The sequence below is a fragment of the Cyrtonyx montezumae genome, unplaced genomic scaffold (genome assembly GCF_038088225.1).
Source record: "Cyrtonyx montezumae isolate F1298 unplaced genomic scaffold, pur_monq_1.0 scaffold_3, whole genome shotgun sequence".
Lineage (NCBI taxonomy): Eukaryota > Metazoa > Chordata > Aves > Galliformes > Odontophoridae > Cyrtonyx > Cyrtonyx montezumae.
In genome coordinates this window covers 54,439,589-54,460,763 of record NW_027072034.1, presented here as the reverse complement: position 1 = coordinate 54,460,763, position 21,175 = coordinate 54,439,589, and the positions used below count along the sequence as shown (strand labels likewise).

The following is a 21,175-nucleotide window of genomic DNA, read 5'->3' as shown; positions in this document are numbered from 1 at the left end:
TAAAGTTTATCTACAAGAAATCCTGGATGTAACCAATCATTCCACAACTGTTATATCCAATCAGTGATTAGTACAGTTATAATGAAGTATGTTAAAATGGATACAGCAGGCAAACAAACTCATGCTACAATGCCCTTTTCCAAACACTTCACACAAAATTCCTACATTCAGAACAGAATTTGGATGAATAACTTCACTCATTATAAATTAAGGCCTAGGAAGACAGGAACCTAAGAGACAGCATGTAAAATACTACAGATAATACAGTTATCTATAGTATACAACATTCAATGGCTTCTAATGCACGAAGTGTTACTGACATTTCAGCATATTTTATCCAGTTAGCATGAAATTGTCTGTTTAGCTCCCAGTGTTCAGGATGCCAAACAAAGAGGCATCAGGAGCTTATCAGCATAGCTGGGAAGAAAAAACAAAAAAAAAAAACATTGATAATGGAAGCATATGCAACTTGTTTTCCATATTGTCATCCTCAAAACATCTAGATACTACGCAACTTTCCTTACAATACCTCGTATGTTATGCTTCCACAGCACAGATCTCAAAGATTTACAGTTTACCAGACCACCAAATTTCTAAATACATATTTTTAATAGAAAAAAATTATTAAAACTATATATTATCCATAACACAATATAAAAAAGAAGTTCCTCCTTAGCTGAGGCATACAGTGGCATTACCTCCTCACTGACTTGCATCAACACTTGTAATATATAGCAGCTTTTAGAAATGAAACAAACTCAAGTTGAATTACCCACATTTACAAATTTTAATGAAAACTTGAGCAACATAATTCCCAAAACAGAGTACAGAAAACAAAGAAGTCATATACACATTACTTGCAAAATAACTTTTTAACCTTAGCATAATATAATAGCTTAAAAATAATAAATACTAGCTTATTTCCCTGTCTTGCCTGTTGTGTTTTTGTTGTTGCTGTTGTTGTTGGCTGTTGTTTTTTTCTCCTAGTGTTGAGCAGTAAGAGAGAACTTAAAACCTCCCATCACTTACATTGCAATGCTGCTTGTGTGCCTCAGGGACATCCTTTAGTCTGTTACCATAGTGATTCTACTAAGCAGGCAACTCAAAAAAAAAAAAAAAAAAGACTAAATAAAAATAAAATGTTCTACATTATATTGCAGCTTTCCTAATCAGAAAAAAAAAAACCCTAACAACATCGATCTACATACTTTGGCCTGCACACTGAGCACACCAATCTAAATGATTCAAATCTCATTTTGCACAGATCTGTAAGCTTGTACTGCCGTTAACAATTACTATGAAAAGATAAAGCAGAAAGGAATACATTTGTTCTCACCTAGCGATGCCATTATAAAAAACCAGCAGATCCAAAAAGAATCGATTGACAATTGCTCTGCAGTAGCTTTGCAGAAGGGTTATTGCAGTGAGACTCACCGGCAGAAAGCAAGCAACCATACATGAAAATCTAACCATTTTAATATTTAAATATACCAGTAAAATCAGTGCTGCACAGTAAAAGGCTAGATTATCTTCACCAATGACTCCTAAAAAATTAACTACTAGCACATTGTATTTCAAATCTCAAAATCCATAGTATGGAAATTTTTCTCAACGAAAATTTCTGCAAGCACTGTTTACTAAGCACAAAAATAAAAAATAAAAAAATTTTGATAATCTGAAGCATGTAACTACAGAAAAGATAAACCATTTGCTCTAAACAATTACAGCAAAGCAATACACAGAAACACAGAAGCTCTCAAACCAAAAACCTTTGAAATGCACATAAACAAGCAAACCTACACCTCTTGCTGGATAAATAATCCATAACCCCCTGGTAAGTATCCAAAAACATTCAAAAAAAAAGCATGCACTCTAGCATACAAAGCTCATCAGCGAAAAGCAGGTCCACTAATTCCAACTGCCAGCACCAAAAAAATTAAAAATAGTAATAATTTCCAACTTCCATCTCTGCAACAAACAGAAGCAGCTAGCAAACATCTGCACCTCTCTCAAATATTGCAGCACTGAAGCTGGCTACTGCTGTGTGAAATAGTTATTATGCAGGAGAGGCCGCTGCAGTTCAGAGACGACATACAATACCTCAAGGCAGACAGCAGTCTATAGAAATTCAAATGCAGAGTAAGAGGATTTACCTAGAAGGCAGTGTTCTGAATGTTAAAAAGTAACAGTCTCTCCTCAAGGGCTGCAGCTGAAGTCACCGTATACCTTGATTTGGAGTCATCTGTAATTGCACAATTACCTACAGCCTGTTCTGCCTCCTTTGGACTCCTAGACATGCCTCTGATTGTGGAAACAATTGCAAAGGTAACATCTTCAAGGATCAGAGGCACAGTGGATGGTATGTAAACTTAACTGATGAAAGGTCTAGTAGGAAAATAAAGGCAATCTGGCAAGGATTTAAGTAACTTAATGTTTTCACTACAACAATTAAACATATTTCTCTTAATACATTCATCCTTCACCATTTCAGAGGCAAGAGAGACAAGTACCCATGCTCCTGACATTTCATCCATAAGATGACCAATCCGTTTTCCTCCTGGAGTATGATTTTTAATGTTTCTCTTTATATTGAAGTCAGAGACTTCAGAGCAACAATTCTAAACCTTCCTGCTCTGTAGAAGGGCATTAAGAAGCTGAGCAACCCTCAGCTCTGCATCTATTTAGCAAGCAAGGCAAGCCATCACTTGATACCTGACAGTTCTCACAGACTTACCACAAGGGAAAGCTCCATCATGACTCAGTACAACTCTGTCAAGAGATGGCTTTTTCTGCCTATGTGACCTAGGTGCGATGCCTAGGTCCCTCAGAGCAGCCTTTGTTCAGCTAAGTAGGACACGGAAAGCCTTGCATAATCATCCGTGGCAGCGTGCCAGGCCTCCATTTGCCAGGCCTGGCTGGGGCCTGGGGAGAGGGTCAGGAGAGGACGCGCTACATGTGCTGCTGCCTCGCTCGCCTGCTCGGCTGTGAGGGGCTGGAGAGCTCAGGAGGACCTCGTCTGGGACGATGAAGGTGTTTGTACAGCACAAGCACACTGGGACTACTGTCTAACATTCAGACACTGACAAAAACTGTTACACAGACAGGGCAGAAAGGAACCGCTTGAGGACAGAAGGAAGGAAGTTGAGAGATGCCTGCACACAAAGTAACAGCAACACCTTCAGATGAAGCTCCTCAAAAAGAACGATTACCAAAGTTGCATTTTTACTAACAGAGAAGGCTGTACTCGAATTTACTGACCGGTATTTTACACAGCACACCACTAGCTGCATTTTCTGCGCACGCTGGCTGCTTGTTTCATCAGGTACACACCACCTGCATTCAGACATCCAGGTCTTAAGAGCCCACCGGCCACCAGCAGGGCAGGGGGCTGCCTGACAGCTTGCCCCTGCTGCTGTACCACCAGCAGCCCTCAGCCTATGGCTGCCTACAGCTGCCCCAGCTGACATGAAAGTATATGGCCATCTCTGATAGGGATCTGCCCCAGCTAACAGAATTTCTGTTACAGGTAAAGCTGATAATCCTGGAAACACAAACAACTGCACTCTCTAAGAGAAGGTGCACAGAAAATTCAAGTGTACCAGCACCAATATCCATTAGTTTCATAGCTTAACATCAAGCCAACTATTTCTATTCTCATGGTTCGTTTCATTCCCCCCACACCTGATGATAAGAAGATGTCTTCTAGCACAATAATTAAATTTCAGGATTTATCACTCTTTGTAATGATGACACTTCTACATATCTGTTATAGGAGAACTGTAAAATAACTTATAAACCCAAACAAAACAAAGGAAGAACAAAAAGCACATTGTGGACAATACACTGTGATGTACCATCAAAATAAGTTGCAATGGTTACTCTACTGCAGCTGGATTAGTGGCATGCTGTGTTAAAAACTTCCTCTCCATCATACACATACACAAACTCCAAAGCCTTAGAGAAAAGTATAATTCCCAGCTGCTGTTCTTCATCCACTTAATACAATAATGTAAAATCACAGAACCACAGACTGGTTCAGGCTGGAAGGGACCTCAAAGCAGCCCCAACCTGTAGCACGGGTAGGGCTGCCCCCCAGCAGCTCAGGCTGCCTAGGGCCCCATCCAACCTGGCCTTGAGCACATCCAGGCCAGCCTTTTTGAGTATCTTATCACTCTCTGAGTAAAAAAAAATTCTTCCTAAAATCTAACCTTAATCTCTCCCCTTTTACTTTAAATCCATTTCTCCTAGTCATATCACTATTAGCACAAAAAATCAGTCCCTCTCATGCTCATAAGCTACCTTGAAGTAATGGAAAGCCAAGAAATGCCCCTGTTTAGTTTTCTGCTACAATCACAGAGATAAAATATACATAAGAAATCTTTCCACAAATATGTATGTTTTGACTAACTTTTATTCTTTAATACATGGAGGTGAATACAGAAGGTTTCAATTTAACACATTTACAAATTTCTAATCTAAGCAGGTGTTAAAATGTGAAGGCTGTAATACACCACTTGAAGCCTTTAAAATAAATTTTCAATTTTATAAATACACTTCAATTTTTTCTTGAGAAAAAGACATAATGTCTGTCACAGCTATACACAAAAGACTTCTAATATTCATAAAGATATATATAGAAATAAAATTAATTGAGCAAGAGATGGTATATAGGTACCAACTATAAATATGTACTTAGAGCTTTTCATCTGTATCAGTATTTCTTTTTTTAATGCTTCATGCATATTCATGCATTCATGAATATTTTCCCAATAAATTCTATTTCCTAGAAGCCTTTTTCTTACCCTAATGCAAGCAAAATGTCTTAACATTACTAATAAATGAGAATAATTAGGAAAATAATTAAAGAAAATAAAAGTGCATTTCCACTGACTGTTTTCGGGTTAGATAAAAGAATCAGCCTGCAGCAAACTACTAAGATAGCTCCTTTATCTATAAATAGAGGTAAAATTTCTAAAGAGTGGTAAGACAGGATCAGTGTTTCTATTAAAAAGGCAGATATTTGAGAACATGAAAAATTAATTTCTCATTACTCTAAGGGTTTTGTCACTGAGTACAGAATGTACCTGCAATACTTGAAAAGCAAGCAAAAAGAACTCCCAAAACACAGCACAGCTTCATTTGTCAAAATTACCTGCTCATGTTCAGAGTCCCAACTGACCACCCATTACAAGACAAAAAACAAACAAAAAAAAAACCAACCATATAAAAGCATACAAAACAAAAAACCTCATAAAACCAAAACCACAGAAAAACTCTCTCCCACTCATCATGCCCTTGATGTTGTCATTCCATCCACAACTGAAAAAGTAAAAGGAAGTTAACTGAATTTTACAGTCAAAAGGATTTAAGGCTTGTCATCATCACTCCCCACCAAAAGCACACTATGATACTTCAACACAGCAGAACAGAATGAGCGCCAGATGGAAGACTGGTTCCTCACAGCTGCAGTTTCCAATGTAACCCAACTATTAAACTAAATAATATCAGAATTATATTTTTTCTTTTTTCCTCAGCTTCTCTTTCATGCAAATCCCACTCAACATACCTAGATCCACCTGTGCTCTACCGATCTCTGTGTTCAGCTGGATAAGGGCCTCCAGGGCTGCCTGAAGGCAAAGCATCTTATGGATGGGAAGGCTGTATTTTCTGCATCCCAAGAGATTAGTCACATACCAGGTCACATGGTGTCTCTTTTGTGGATCACCTTGTCTATAGCTTGCAGAGCTCAAACAAATGATTCTGGGGGTAACATGTTGCAGAGGCACATTCTAGAAAGTTCTCTGAAACCTCTTCCATTCAAGCATTTGCTAGCAATTGGTTAAGATTCAAATGTACTTAAGAGGGGAACTGAGACACATGCAAAAGAGTAAACACATATGAAAATGAAGGTTTAAATGAAAAGAATATATTAATAAGGAGGAAAACTGGAATAAGCAGGTGAGATGCCAGAAATAATGGAGCATGTGTTCAGAAACTTGAATGTTTTCCAACTCGCTAGACAAACTAATAAAATGATATACTGCATTCCTAATCAACTTGCTTTATTTTCCTTTTAGTTTATCATGGAACCACCATAGCCAAGACAATTGAAAACAGTATTCTCGGTGTCATTCCTTTCGTAAGCAAATAGGAAGGGGGCAGCTGGGACACACAGTGAAGGTAGCACTATGATATAAAACTTAATATATATTTTTGCTATAACAATAATAAAATCCCTGCACTCCTCCGCTCCCTCCCTCAACATGAACAGCTGACTTCGGAATTAATTCTCTTTTTCTGATGAACGGGGCAAATACAGCATTCACGTATCACTTCTGATGATAGCACTGTCCTATCTGTCAGGTTACAGAATGACAACTTTCCTTTCAACTAGAAGGACCATGTTTTTCCTATAATATAATCCTGAGGACCTAGTAATTTTCAGCATTCCCACTGTTCTTGCCAAAGTTTATAACAACTGGGTAACAGAGCAGTCAAAGGTTCTCGGAATAATCTGCAACTCCTAACTGCGGCAATATTAAAAACATGCAAAAGCAGTAATTGATTTTGAAAAAACTCTGAGAGTTGATTTTATGCTTGTTAAACCACACGCTAGTAATTATCTTGATCATCAACATCTTAAAGTAGTAAAAATTAATTTTGTGCTTAAATTGCTTACATAAAATATAGATGATTTATGTTAATGGTCTAAAATTGTGAAAAACATGGAATATATGACCTTCAGATTCCCATCCTTCCTCCTTTGCCTGGAGACTCTTACTGGCAATGACTCATCTGTTGGCAGTGGTTTATTCTTAGCAATTACAGACTTAGCATGAATGTTTAAATACCATCAAAAATATTATGATATTTCAAAGTACATTAATACAACGTTGGTACAATTTGTGAAATTCAGAACCGTCAAAAAAGAGTATCAGATGAACACTTAATTCTGCTTTCTGCCTCAGTGTCATACTGGAAACTCAAACTGGACTATGAATTGTATTAGACAGAGCCTCAGGGAAATGGTCTGTGTTTATGGCCAGTCACTAGCTGCCTCAAAAGCCACCCTTTAAAATTCTGAATCCTTTTAACAAGGTCAACAAAACAAAACAAAAAAGCACCATCACCATCTACAAAAAATAAAATAAAATAAAAATCAACCCCACAATCAACTTTCTTTTTTGAAAAGAAGAGACATTCAGTCTTGGATTCAGACATTCTGTGAAAACGTCTTTTTGCATTGCACTTTCTCATTTTATTCTCCCCATGCTTGCGCATAATCTCCACCATTTTGTTCTCTTCACTAAGTATGTATTTTCTGACTTGCGTCTAGTATTCTTCTAATAAAGAGAATTCTGACTTAAACCTCAAATTTGGGATCCATCTGATTGGCTTTTCAAGACTGTCCTGCTCATTCTACTTACTCTACTCCTCAATTTATATATTCTGATGGACATATTGATCTGTTTCAACATAAAACAAAATGAGTCCATCTCAAGATTACATTAAACTGACAGCTGAACAAAAATTAAAACAACCAAAACTGTTCAAGACCAATTGGATTGCTTCACCGGGTTCCTTCTGCCTTGCTCCTCACTGATGGTTATTGATTTCCTGCTAAAGATAGCAGCTTTCACAGTCAAGGAATAAAAAACAGAAACTCAACCTTAGGTGTTTCAGTTGAGTATTCCAGAGCAGAGTTTCATATGTTTGTGTATCAGAAGGGAAGAACACAGCTCTTCCCTCTCCTTCCCATTTGCACACTCCTGCATTTCATCATGCGTGTAACACAGATCTGTCCAATCACAAGTTGAGCTTGTTCAGACTTATGGTCCACTTCACTCTGCAAATCAAAGTCACTAGACTCATTGCAGCAAACAGGATGAGAAAGTTCAAAATAAGACATCCCTTCAGCAAAGGCCTGTAGTTATACTGATTTAAGGAAACCATCCTCAGTGCAAACCCACTCTCATGTTTATTTCATAATCCTTTTGAAGATCTTTGCTATGCTTCAGGGTAAGCTGTTTTTGTTGTTATAATTTGTTTTCCTAAGTGCCTTAATCACATTGCATATAAAAACAATGGAATCACAATAATTTTGCATTTTAAAAAGGTTAATTTATTTTCTCTTTTTTAAAAAGCTCTTTGGTGCTTTCCTTGCAGTCTACTGACAACTAATACCTTGCTATACCAAAAATCTCTAAGGATCTGTGTGACCTTTTTCTTTTGCAAAGAGATAAAATGAAACCTAGTAAATGATACAGAACAAATTTTCAACATATCTATCTAAAAACTTGTCTCTGTGACAAAATTATATACTCTATGGCACAGCAGGAAGGAGTTATCTAATTCTTGATAATTTCATATTTGAAAAATCATAGCTGTCAGGAGAAGTGCCCAGTAACTGGAAAAAAAAGGAAACATCACTCTCACTGTACAAAAAAGGGAAAAAGAAAGACCCAAAACTAAAGGCACGAGCCTACCTCTGTGCCTGGAAAGACATCCTCCTGGAAGACACGTTAAGGCACGTGAGGGATGAGCAGGTGATCCAGGACAGCCACCACAGCTTTACCAAGGGAAGGTCAGAACTGCCCAATCTGGTGGCTTTCCATGATGGAGCGGTGGAAACAGTGAACAAAGGGAAGGCAACTCATGTCATCCACCTGCACTTCTGCACGGACTTTGACATGGTCCTCCACCACGTTCTTATGTCTAAATTGAAGAGATGTGAATTTGAAGGGTGGACTATTGGGTGGATAAGGAATTGGTTGGAAGGGTTGTGGTCAATGGCTCTAAGTCCAGGTGGAGGCCAGTGACAAGCAGTGTCCCCCAGGTGTCCAACTTGGGTCTGGTACTCTAACACCTTTATCAGTGACACAGATGATGGGATTGAGTGCACCCTCAGCAAGTTTGCTAATGACAATATACTGAGAGGTGCAATTGATACAGTAGAAGAAAGGGATGCCATCCAGAGGGACTGTGGTAAACCTGACAAGTAGACCTTTGTGAACCCAATGAGGTTCAACAAAGAAAATCTGAGGCTTTGCTCTTGGGTCGAGGTAATTCCATATATGTTTACAAATTGGAGGAACTCCCTGAGAGTAGTCCTGCTGAGAAGGACTCAGAGGTCCCAGTTAATGCAAAAGTGAATGTGAGCCAGCAGTGTGTGCTTGCACCTCTTTGGCACTCTTTTTATTCCTTACATATCCTAACAGCCAAATACAAAATTCATTCCCAAGTAAGAGGAAATAGGACCATGCAAACTCATACATAATCACTTTTCAGCTCAGTGATCTACTTCTACATGCCCTTGCTCTTTTGTCCCTGACTACACCGAATCTTTCATATTCCTATGCATCATTGCCCTTTCTAATTAAATTCCCAACATCACCTGTCTCTAAAGGTGAAAACCTGGACCCTAGATCAATGAAGAAATGCTGAGAAGTGCTTCCTGTTTACAAAGAGTAAATGGAAAAAACTGCAGTTCTCTACTCTCAAATCTTTGATGATGTATTTCTGATAGCCACAAAAATACAAGCTGCAAGAAAACAATCTGGAAAAATTGGGAAAACAAAGGAAGTCATTCTGCAATACTTTTGGAAGCAAAAAAGTTTTCAACAGTTTTTAGTAGAGATTAATATGCAGAAATATATACATAAATTACCATCTAATTAAAAATCACAGAATTCTCAGCCACACAGATGAACTTCCCAGCATAATGTAAAACTCATTTAAAAATAAAACCTTCCTTTTTCAGAAATACATATACCTAAATTTAGATTCTGTCACAGAAAGAAAGTGGAGATAAGGGAGTGGTAAGTGGAAGGAGGGAAAAAGGAGCAAAGATGTTGAATGGAGGGAGACAAAAGTTACATATTATAGAAACAGAAAAAAAAAGGCAAATGGTAAAAAGAATGAAATAAAAGAAACTAAGTCTAGTATTAACACAATTTCTAAATGATCAGTCAGAAATTTCTGCCTTACAATCAAACTCTCAAATGATGAAATATAGAAATTAATTAATACGCCTTTTTATGCATCTCATCATGTCTTACTGCCATGGGCACACCCCACTTGTCCAGATGGCAGAGCAGCCCCCACCTTTGCAAACCTTTTCTCTCACCCAGAGTCCCCCTTGCAGCCTTGTTTGCCCTCTTCCCTTTACACTATTAGAAAATTAAAAATAATATAAAATATATGAGAACATTATTTATATAATATATAAAAGCTTTCTATAATTAATGATTTTTTATGAATGCATAGTTTACAATAGTTAAACTAGAACAACAGAGATGAATAACTAGAATCAAGCTGCTAATTCCTCCTTTATTTCTTTCTCCAGCTTGCTGTACTACAGGCTTTCCCCAAGACTTACTGTTTCAATGAGAGCCCCACAACAATTTTTCCCATTCTACTTAAACTGCTAGAGTTCCAGTGCTCATTTTTAATTTTTTTTGTTTTTTTAATTTTTTTTTTGTAACTGACACACCTAGAATCCTATCCTTACTCTGTTTTTAGAGTAAAATCCTCATCCTTAGTCACTTTCATTTCTAAAATAAGAAGCATGCAACAGCTATACATTAAAATGTCTGGTTTTACTTAATCTTTGATTGTGTTTTTGCAAAGTGGAGAGGATGTTCAGGCTAGAAAGCAGTGTTCATTAACAAGCACCAATATGACTGAGTGCAGTTCATTTGCTATTCCACATTACAGTCTAGATCAAAGATCTCTAACTGTGGCAGCACTGAACGCATCCCTGGAGGCGTTCACCCCATCCCTAGAGACATTCAAGGCCAGGCTTGACGGGTTCCCCAGCAGTCTGATCTAGTGGCTGGCAGGGGGTGCTGGAACCCAAATCCAAGTCATTTTTGTGAACAGATTCTATGATCATATTGTAGGATTTATACATTACTTTCAGTTTTACGATGCAACACTACTTATAACGTTAAATTCAGTCCAAAAGGACTTAAATTTACCTTCAAACTGGACTCATAGTCTGTGTTCACTTTGAACATAAGTCCAAGCCGCAAATGAATTTCCTTGGCTCGACAAAAGCTGGGATCAACATAAAGCGCCTCCTGAAATGCTTTAATTGCCCTGAAAGACAAACAGATAAAAATATTTTTTACTGAAGCATTACTTTTATAATTGTTATTCATATGATGACTTGAAAATGAATCAGAATTGTTAATGAAGAACATATCAACATAACAGCTTAAACGTTTTTGCTCCATTGCTTTTCATTCTTCAAGGACTGGTTAATTTTGCATTCCAGATATCTTAATACATTTGAAAGTCTAATCTTTTCATTTAGAGAAACTAACTTACTGCCTGAAACGCAGTAACATATCTGCTATTTCAGAAAGGATGATTCAGGAATAAGTAACAAAATGAACTCAACTGTAGAACAATACTGCACACAGTCATCATCCCTTTCACAACTAACTCTTTGCTAGGCTGTTTTGAATGCAGATCACATAGATACCTGAGAGCAGCAGCAAAACGGTAGGCCTGGAAGATCACAAACATCTCCTCGCACTGCCCCAGCCTGCTTCATTTTCAATACTGTTACTCCTTTTCTTAGCACTGAAACCAATGTAGGGACTCACCTAATACCCATGACTCTCTTACATTCCAGTCACTTATCTACCTCCAGGATAACACAGGCTGGACTGCCTGACACCTCCTGTCACTGAAACTTGCTTTTCATATTCTCATGATAGCTGAAGATGGCTCTGATTCTATTTCCTTATCTTTAAATCCTCTTTATACATGCTCCTGTCCACAGTGGCACAGTGCAAGATAAAGCAGAAGTACTATGGACCACCTGTATACTGGGAAAGAAGAAGTATGACTCTAAACAGGATTGACACAGCGTGTTTTGCTTCTCAGGCCAATTGCACAAAATTAGGCTAGCGGAAATAAAGCTAAAATATAGTCCATTTAAATTCAGAAGAATTCAGAAGGAAGCTAAGATCCATCACGATAGCTCTCCTGAACTTGATAGACTGGCTAAAATAAATATCCTCATATGTATGACAGCATATACAGTGTCAGAAATCAGAAACCAGTCACGATTACGGTCAGATTCAAGCACCTGTGTCGGGGAGACTAAGTTTCATTCTGTATTCTCTAGGTAATCACACTAGGCTAGAGGGAGACCTACATCCCCTGTGGAGCAGCACACAGATGCAGGACAAGATATACACCACAGTATCAGAAGTCATATTATGATATATCAGGCAAACTGATTTTATATCCAGTCAAAGCATCTTACTATTGTAAGGACAAAAATTGCAAAGAGAAATTCAAGAAATGTTTTTCACAGCCTTCATTAATGAAACACACAAATTCATTCTTGAATTCATCAGCAGAAATGCTTTCAGTCTAAAAATGTTACAGGCACTTTTCTCACTCTTATCTCATTGATGTCAAAATGCATTGATGGAGCAGGACTTCCTCTGGAAAATACAACAGAAATGTATGTACTGAAAGCATTGCGGACTCATTGTAACATAGCTTAAGAAAAGATCAACTTCAAAAAAACCTAAGTTTTCACTGTGGAACAGAAGCCGTGTACAGTCAGAAAAGTTTGCCTCACCTCACACTCCAATTTTCTGTTTATACAAGGAAGAAGAGCAAGTAAAGCTCAAAAGGGCCAAACTCACACTAGTTAAGCAGTTTCTCACACCTTGTTTAAGCTTCACTTGGAATACTGTGAGAGGTGATGAACTACACACTTCAGTAACTATGCTGAAATCATATCAAACAGGAATCTATGTCCTGTAACACTATACCCACCATTATCTAAATGAATAGAATTCAAACTGGAAGAACAAACACAGAAATGATTTCAGCTTAAAAATGCTTGTAGATTCTATTACCATTTTAAGCTATGCTTGCGTTACACAGAGAAATATGTATTTATCACTGCACACCTGCATTTCTTTAATACAGTATTGTTAAGAGTGTTAGCCACTGGTATTTAGAAGTCTATTCAAAGACAGAATGCCAAGTTCCAAAACGGTAAGTGCAGTCCCTACCAAATACAGGACAAATCTCCAAAATTAGACATTGCTACTTTATACCATATGCAGAATTGCAACCCTGCTCACATGCACCGTGTCCTCCACCCAAGCCTACATCCAAATAAAGATGGGTCTGAAGGATCCAAGGCATACAAGTTGCTGAGGTGTTTTCCCTCAAAGCTCTTCACTGGTTCCAAAACCAAAGACGTGATTTAAGTTAGCCTGATGAGCTGCCACACATTAAATAGGACGTGGCTTAAGAGGAAAAGTGTCCCTCAGAGATGGAAACAGAGCCATCCTCAAATAGACTGTTAGACTCCACCACTTACTAACTGGCAGACAAAGCTATTTCAACCCGAAGGCTAAATAAGAATTGAATTTGATTCATCCAAAGGCTAAACCAGAACTCAATGTCTGTGATCTCTCAGGTTGTAGAAATAAACGACAGTGGTCTAAATTACCCCTGAATTACCTGAAAATTCTTCAGGTTTGTTCTCTATAGATATTGGTCAACCAGCTGGTAAGAAACAACTTCAGTTAAGTCTAATGGAATTTTTTCAATTAAATTACAGTTTTCAACAAGAACAAAAGAGTTTCCATTAACAAGAAGGAAAGGCTAGCTAAGCCTAGACAAAAGGAGAAAGCAGGACTGGAAAACAGACACTACAGAGGATTAAGTGCACCTCTGGGCTTGCATCTTGCATAGCACTGCTACAATAACTCAGGCAAAAAAATGACATAAATCTATCATCTCCAAATCAAGACTTTCAAAATCAATGCTGCAGCTATCTTCCCACCCACTCACCCATACAACAATGCCTTTCACTATGAAAGTGAAGAAAGTAACAAAGAATAATTAATAGAATATTATATTAAAGATTCAGTGAACTCTCTTAAGACTTTCTGGAAGTTTAACTTGCAGAGATTGTGAATATAATCAAATCTGAACCAGGCAAAAGAATATTATAAAACAGCATCAATTTAACTGCTTCAAAGTTAACACATGTACATTTCTAACAAAATACATTAAAATCAGAATAAGCCTATGAAACATAACATTGTACTTGATACAGTTGGAGTGGAACTTTTGTTTTCTTATTCTTCATTCTTTGACCACCTGTTCCAAGCATAACTAATAACAATGCTGTGACAACATGGACCAATTTCTATTTGAAATTCATCAACACAGTTTGAACATAAACAAAATTTACACATACAGAAGTAATCATTACTGCAATTTTATGAAATGCTTTAACAGTCTTCAGATACAATAATTCCTTGTTTATTATGCCCTAGCAGTTGAATGCTGAAACATTTTGAGCAGCAGCCTCCTAACATTTGTATACAGTAGCAGCTAAGACTTCCTTTATTTTCTAGTATTAGCAGATACCATGCTTTTTCATCAGTCCAAGAAATAAGTTTGATGCACAATCACATAAAGAGTAGGCAACAAAAGAGAAAAGCAATTACTACTTCGTTAATAGTTAATTGTCACTTGTCACTAATTGTATGTGTAGCCTGTATGTACATTCTCATTTAACCTATACATAAAATGGATACGTAGACCCAGCCACCAGAAAACTAACAACTGTTTTGACAATGCACAGAGCATGTTTAAACTCTACTCTCTTAATTAAACTGCAGACTAGAACCACCAGAACTGTGATATAAGAGATAAAGAAACACAGATATAGATGTGCACGTTAAAGATAGCAAGTTACTGGTAAAGAAGTTGTTTTTCTACTGTCAAGTAATATCCCTCATGGACTTCCAGGTGTTTTCAAAGCAAGAAGTCCATAGACTGCAGATTACCAGTGCAATGTCAATGTCAATTAGGTGAATCTCAGCATCTCCCATGCAAACTGCAGCCACCGGACTATTTCATCACATGCTGTGTGCTCCATAATGACACGAACTATTGATATACCTGGAGGCATGCACAGCAAATGCTGCAGCTGATGAAGCAGTCCAGCAGCTGCTGTTTGCACAGAAGAGTGCTTCCATTCAAGTTAAGGAGCTCTCCAGTAGGTGCTTTGCATTCCTATGCACATCACTCTGTGTGGAAGAGCCTAGCCCCTGGATCTTCCCAAGGATGCAGTGGAGTCACTGTCCCAGGAGGTGTTAAAGAAACATTCAGATGTTCTACTAAGGGATGAGGTTTGGTGAGAAATACTAGTGATATGTGGATGGTTGGACTGGATCATCTTGGAGGTCTTTTCTCACCTTGGTGATTCTGTGATTCTATGATCTGTCAGCCACTGACACAAACAGCTTGAGAAGCATGTGAAGGATTTGGTCCTGATAAAAAAGCAGTAATGATCCCCCTCAAGCATAAATCCCACTGTGTTGATAACAGCTTACCACTGAAAAAGAAAAATGTTTTGATAGAAGAAACAAGTGCAAAGAATGGACCTTATCAGCACAAGACTTTCTCACCATCATCAGGTAACAGTGACTGCCATGAAATAATAGCTTCCTGGGTAGATGAATTTGGAATACAGTGCTGAAGGCTGGACTATGAGAGTAATGAAAAAAATCAATATTCCCCTGCAGACCAGAGTACTTTAAAAATACTCTAATAGGCTGTTATACTTTTTTAAGATGACTGTCAGAACTGAAAAACTCTGCTTTCTTTAAAAAAATAATAATAAAAAAAAGATTAAACAGATGACAGCCAGAAAACTTAGCGTGAAGTGAGAAAGAGAGCATACTACTCCTTCAACAGAACAGTTCTACATGACCGGCACTAAGGCCACCTCACAGGTGACAGTTAAGTTTTGCATGTCTTCCTGTCCCATTGAAATCTTTGTGCAGGATTTCTAGGAGAAAAATGATTCTCAAGTGTCTGGAAGTCTACACAGTGACCAAGAGATGAGTTGTGGTACCACAGGTACTGCCTTTTATTGCCTGCATAGCATTTTAAGCATTGTGGAAATCAACAGCAGAAGAAATGGGATGTGGAGAGCCTGCTCTGTGCCTGTACATTGAAGATGGAGGTGCTGCACATTCTCCCATTAGGAGTTTCACATGCTTGCTCACTGTTGTCCACTGAATGTCATTACCTGAATTAGACAAAGGGAAAGGGACTGCACCTGCCTTCCTAATGTCAAGATCCAATTCTGAATCAAGAGTTGAAGATGCACAAAACCTTTTTGTGCTGAGCTCCTAACCCTGTTTTCAAGGAGTCAAACTTGTTTCATGGAGAAATTCCAAGGTGGAGGGCACCCTGGCTTACAGAAGTTAGAGATAACTTTGAAGGCGCAAGCACAGACACCGGTTCAGCTGATAATCTAGTTATCACTTAGAATCATGGAATGCCTTAAAAAAATGCCTCTTGGCCTTTCATGGAGCAAGAGCACACTGCTGGCTCATGTCCATCCTTCAGGACCTCCAAGTCCTTCTCCTTTTCCAACCTGATATTGCATAGATGACACTGTTGCTTCTATTTGAATAAGGGTGACTTCAGAGAGGCCAAAAAGTCTCAGTCTCCTTCAAGACATTCTTCATGAACACTGTCTCTCTCACATACAATGTCCAGACATTTGCAGGGTAATAGTCACTGGAAACTCTGCAGCCTGGCCTCTGAGAACCTTGGTGCTCTGGGATCAAAAGAGCGTGCTAGAACCAATTCCAGGACAAGTTGCAGAGCTTAGACTTCCCTCTTTTACTCTTGGAGGGTTAAACATAAATCAGCAAATGACAGATCAGTCAGGTTCAGAATCCTTACTGAAATGAAAGAACAAATCTGGCATCCAAGCCATTACATAGATGGTAGCTACTGTGGAAAACTGAAGGCAATTTTTCAGTTTTCAATCTAGAAAAAACCTAATGAGAACATCAAATTATTCAAGTTATAACAATATCTCAGCTACCTCCTGGAGTTTTGCTCTACTTGAGAAACACAGAAACAACAGGGAAAATCAGTCATCCACTTTTCTCACTGCCCGATGATAAACGTTGTAAAACATCAGAGTATTAAAATTTAAGATCTATATGACATTTTTTAATACGTTTGATACAGTTTTTCGAGCTAAATCCTTCTGTCATATCTTCCTATGACAATTGCAAAAAATGTCTTTGATCTGATCACACTATCATGATTTTTGTATATGCTTGTACGTATGTTAGTACTTCTATTTCTTACACAAATTGTCAAACAAAACAACCAATATAAAATGATGTGTCAGCTAAGATTTAGTACTTCACACTGTAATGCTTCTTTACTATGTAGAGAAGTGTGTGATACTGAACACAGTGAATTGCAAGCGTGTCTTGGAGTCAGTCCAACACTTCTTTTATGAATACTAGAAAATTCAAAAATAAAATAATAAAAAAGTATTCTAATACCAACCATATTCCTACTTGCTTTTATATCATCCCTATTGATATGACAGATGGAAAATTATCAAACACTTCATTAACCCTTCCTTTTGAGAGGAAAACGTACATGACTTTCATTAAAGTTTATGGATATCTGAGATTATGAGGACAATATAAAATATTCAAGAATTAAGTACAATAGGCTAGGCAACCTTAAACATTGTTGAGATCTCTTCTACCTTTGTGAAATACATGTATTTGTGCACTTTTTTAACATAAACAAATGAAATAGCTGCAGCAACAGCTTGACCAGCATTTCACTGTGAAAGATGCAGGATTCTCCTTCAAATCTGCAGCGGAGAACTGAGGAAAACAAAGATCTACAAAGACTATACCCACAGTAAGCATCCTGCTATCATATCAGCTCCAGCAGATATGTCACAGCTAAATACAACCACACACTCCACTGCTGTCCCCAACTAAAGGAAAAATCATTCAAAGGAATTAAAAATAAAAAAAAAATTCACATATTTAAGTGTAAGATTTTATCCGTATTAAATTTTCTTGCTCTAACAGTTCTTCCCAATGCTCTTCTGATAGCCTATTTCCTTAGTACCACACCACGTATAATTTTATATTATAAATGAAGTAAAGAAATTGATTATTTTAAATGATATTAATATACAGCTCTATATGCAGTTAAGACACTATAGCTTAAGACATCAATTTATACTAATGTTCTCAACAAGCTTATTTAAAAGCATGTAAGAAAAACCTGTATTAATTCACAGCCATGATCTATCAATACTTCACAATCAACTGACGTTGTTTCTCCATCCATGGGAATGTGCTAAAAAGCCAGATCCACTAATGGCAACAATCTACGTTGAACAGGTGGTCTTTCAAAAATAAACTACTCCAAATTGAACTTCTTTGAGTCACATAATTTCACCTCAGTTTGCTACCATTTTCACAGTGCAAACTGTATCATGTCTAATGATGAAGAGAAGCCTACATCAGAACAAGAACATTCGGTAAATTAGCAAAATTAAAGATCAATCATAACCTCAAAATAGAAGATTCTCTATATTCCTGAAAACTTTTTTGTTCTTTTCTTGTTTATTAATTACGAGGCAATCGAACTGCACGCCACGTACAATACATGGCATGCACTTCACCACTATTTATTTATAAGGAAAATATATGAGTTGTAGGAGGAAAAAAAAAATCAAGTTTCTGAGCTCATATTTAACCAAATTACACAAATTTAAAGAATAAGAGCTTATTTCTTGCCTGAGGAAAGTATGAATCTTTTCTCTTACAGATACATAGGAGCTTTTGATAAATTAACAATTTTACGAGGAGAGGGAAGAGATCTCATTTTGTTGTTTGAAGTTGTCATTTGGTAGCTACTTACTACTTCCCTAGCTTCAGGCTTAGTCCAATAAGACCACAGAATTCTACTAATCAATCAAATATTAAAATTACTTCTATTTTATTAACAGCTTCTATACGAAGTGTTACTAGAGCAATAAGCACTACAAGGAAATCACCAAAGATGACTGCAAAAAAATACATAATTCACAATATTAACTGAATAAACTATGACCTAAAACACTGCATCTTTTTGATTTTTTTTCCTCCGATGGTATCAACGGTACCTGGGCAAGAATAAATTGCACCTTTCTTACTAGTGACCAGGGAAGTCTGAGAATCTCTCAGCAGAACCCCAGTGCCCAAGTCTATTCCATTCATCATTCTTCTCTCAGTTCCAGTGAAGCAAGAGCAAAACAAAACTTCCCATAAAATAAAGACACCAAAAGCAACCCTTCTTCCACTCCCAACAGAACAGCAGCCCATTCCCGCTCCCAAAATCCAGACAGAATTTACAACTCTGTAACAAATCTTACAACTCTGAGATTTTATGTCAGTTTTAAACGTTCATGCCAAAGCACTTGCCTGTGCATGTACTGCTGCTCATGTTTAAAACTTCACTGTACACAGTTAAGCAAAAATTGTTGAATAGCAAGCTAAATGAAAACTTCTTTTGCAATTCTTTTCCCAGAGAAATGTAAAATCTATTCACAACACAGGCTACTAACCACAGATACAAAGAATTCATAAAAACCATGTCGAATCGTACTGTTAATTCCCCTTGCCTAACTGTATTATAGGAAGCTAAACCACTTTTTTCTGTAATTGCTTTCCTATTCAAGCAAATACTGTGTTTGCAGTGAGTATGTTACAGTCAAATTGAGATCCAGGACAACATATATTCTAACATCATATTGATAGTACAAAAATTAAACTGTTGTTTGCAAAAGCTGAAATATTTGCCTATAGATAAAACACTACAAAAATACACTAACACTGTTAGTTTATTTCAACTTACCATTGAAAGGCATTGTAATGGAAGTAGACCAAACCAAGGCCATATAAAAAGGCAGCATTCTGTAAAGAAAAGAAACAATGTCAGAACCCACATAAACCAATCTGACTGAGTTGTAAGTGTTTGCTCACTGTTCAACATTTAATTACCATTGTAAGATATGCATATTTTAATTTCACATTGAGAAGGATGATTAAAAAAAAAAAATACAGGATACTAAGAGATTAAAAAAAATAGATGAAATTCTCTGTAAAATTTGAAACTAAATTCAGAATTTAAATGCAGAAATTTATCTCTGGAGGAACAGTGACAACAATAATATGCAAGTACTTCACATCAAGAGAAACTAATGTGCTTTGTTCTATTTGCAGAACAGCAGGGGAGTAAATGACGGTCCAGCAATTTAATTCAACAAAAATCTTTTATAACTCAACAGTATGCCACAGTTACAGTAATTTACATTCCTGTAAAAATAAACAAAGATACACAGTTTAATTTCACTGTCTAAAGAAGAAGCCGAGTTAAAAGAATGTGAACATGTTAAGAAATTTCTACTTTTATTAATACGAGAAATACAGACCATCAGCTTCAAATTGAGTACAATCGTATTTCTTCATCATTAATCAAAATTCTAACTTTGATTTTCTTATTTTGTAGTATAAAGGAAAAAAAGAAAAGTTCTACTTTCCAAAAACTCATTTTCCACCTCATTTTTTTTTGAAAGTGACATTACTAAGAGTTTAATGAATGTTTACCAATAATTATTACACATTCCTTAAAATAAACAAACAGATTTTTTTTTCATAAAATGCTATGCCACCATACATCTGTTTTGTCTAGCAGCTGTTCTATTATTTATAGAAGAAAAGAGATAAGCTGCCTATGACACAATTTCAGGTTTTTCTTTTGTATAATGAAGTTTTTGGGAGATCATGAATATGTTCAAAGTAAAAAGGCTCTGACATGAACACAAAAATTTCCACTGTCAAAGACTCTTCTTCAAGATAATCTCTATTCCACTTCCATTCACTTCTTCAACAATTTAATTTCTATGGAACGTCAGAAAAAGAACTTGAAGTATGCATTAAACCAAACTGAAATATGGAAGATGTAACCAATTTTCTCCTAGAAAATAAGTGGTAACCAAAAACTAATTTGAAAAGGAACCATTCATCAGAAACAGAATGTAGTACTATGATTTCATTATATCTCATTTGTATTTTCTAAATGCAAATTATAAACAGGGGAACCTCCAAAGACCTTTTCATGAATACAGCTGGATCATAGCTTTAGCTATGGACAGATTCCAAGAAAATGTGTGGAATGACCACATACTATGAGCACTGTACAAAGGGAGTGGAAAGGGAAGTACATAAACAATCAAATGACATTCTAATACTAACGTAAAATCACCCTCCCGTTCAAATGAACAAAA

General features: G+C 36.9%; 1 protein-coding gene across 16 annotated transcripts in view; it reads right to left on the bottom strand.

Moving 5' to 3' along the window:
* The window catches only part of KDM6A (lysine demethylase 6A), a 145,549-nt gene that overhangs the window by 59,867 nt on the left and 64,507 nt on the right, over positions 1-21,175 (bottom strand). For all 16 annotated transcript variants that reach the window (XR_010622507.1, XM_065741600.1, XM_065741602.1 and 13 more), the window contains exons 5-6: positions 19,744-19,802; positions 10,980-11,100 (exon numbers count right to left, since the gene is read on the bottom strand). Coding sequence is in view for 15 of the 16 variants with exons in the window: in XM_065741600.1 (XP_065597672.1) it covers positions 10,980-11,100; positions 19,744-19,802 (180 nt within the window). In the remaining variant the exon portion in view is untranslated. The remainder of the gene's footprint in view (positions 1-10,979; positions 11,101-19,743; positions 19,803-21,175) is intronic.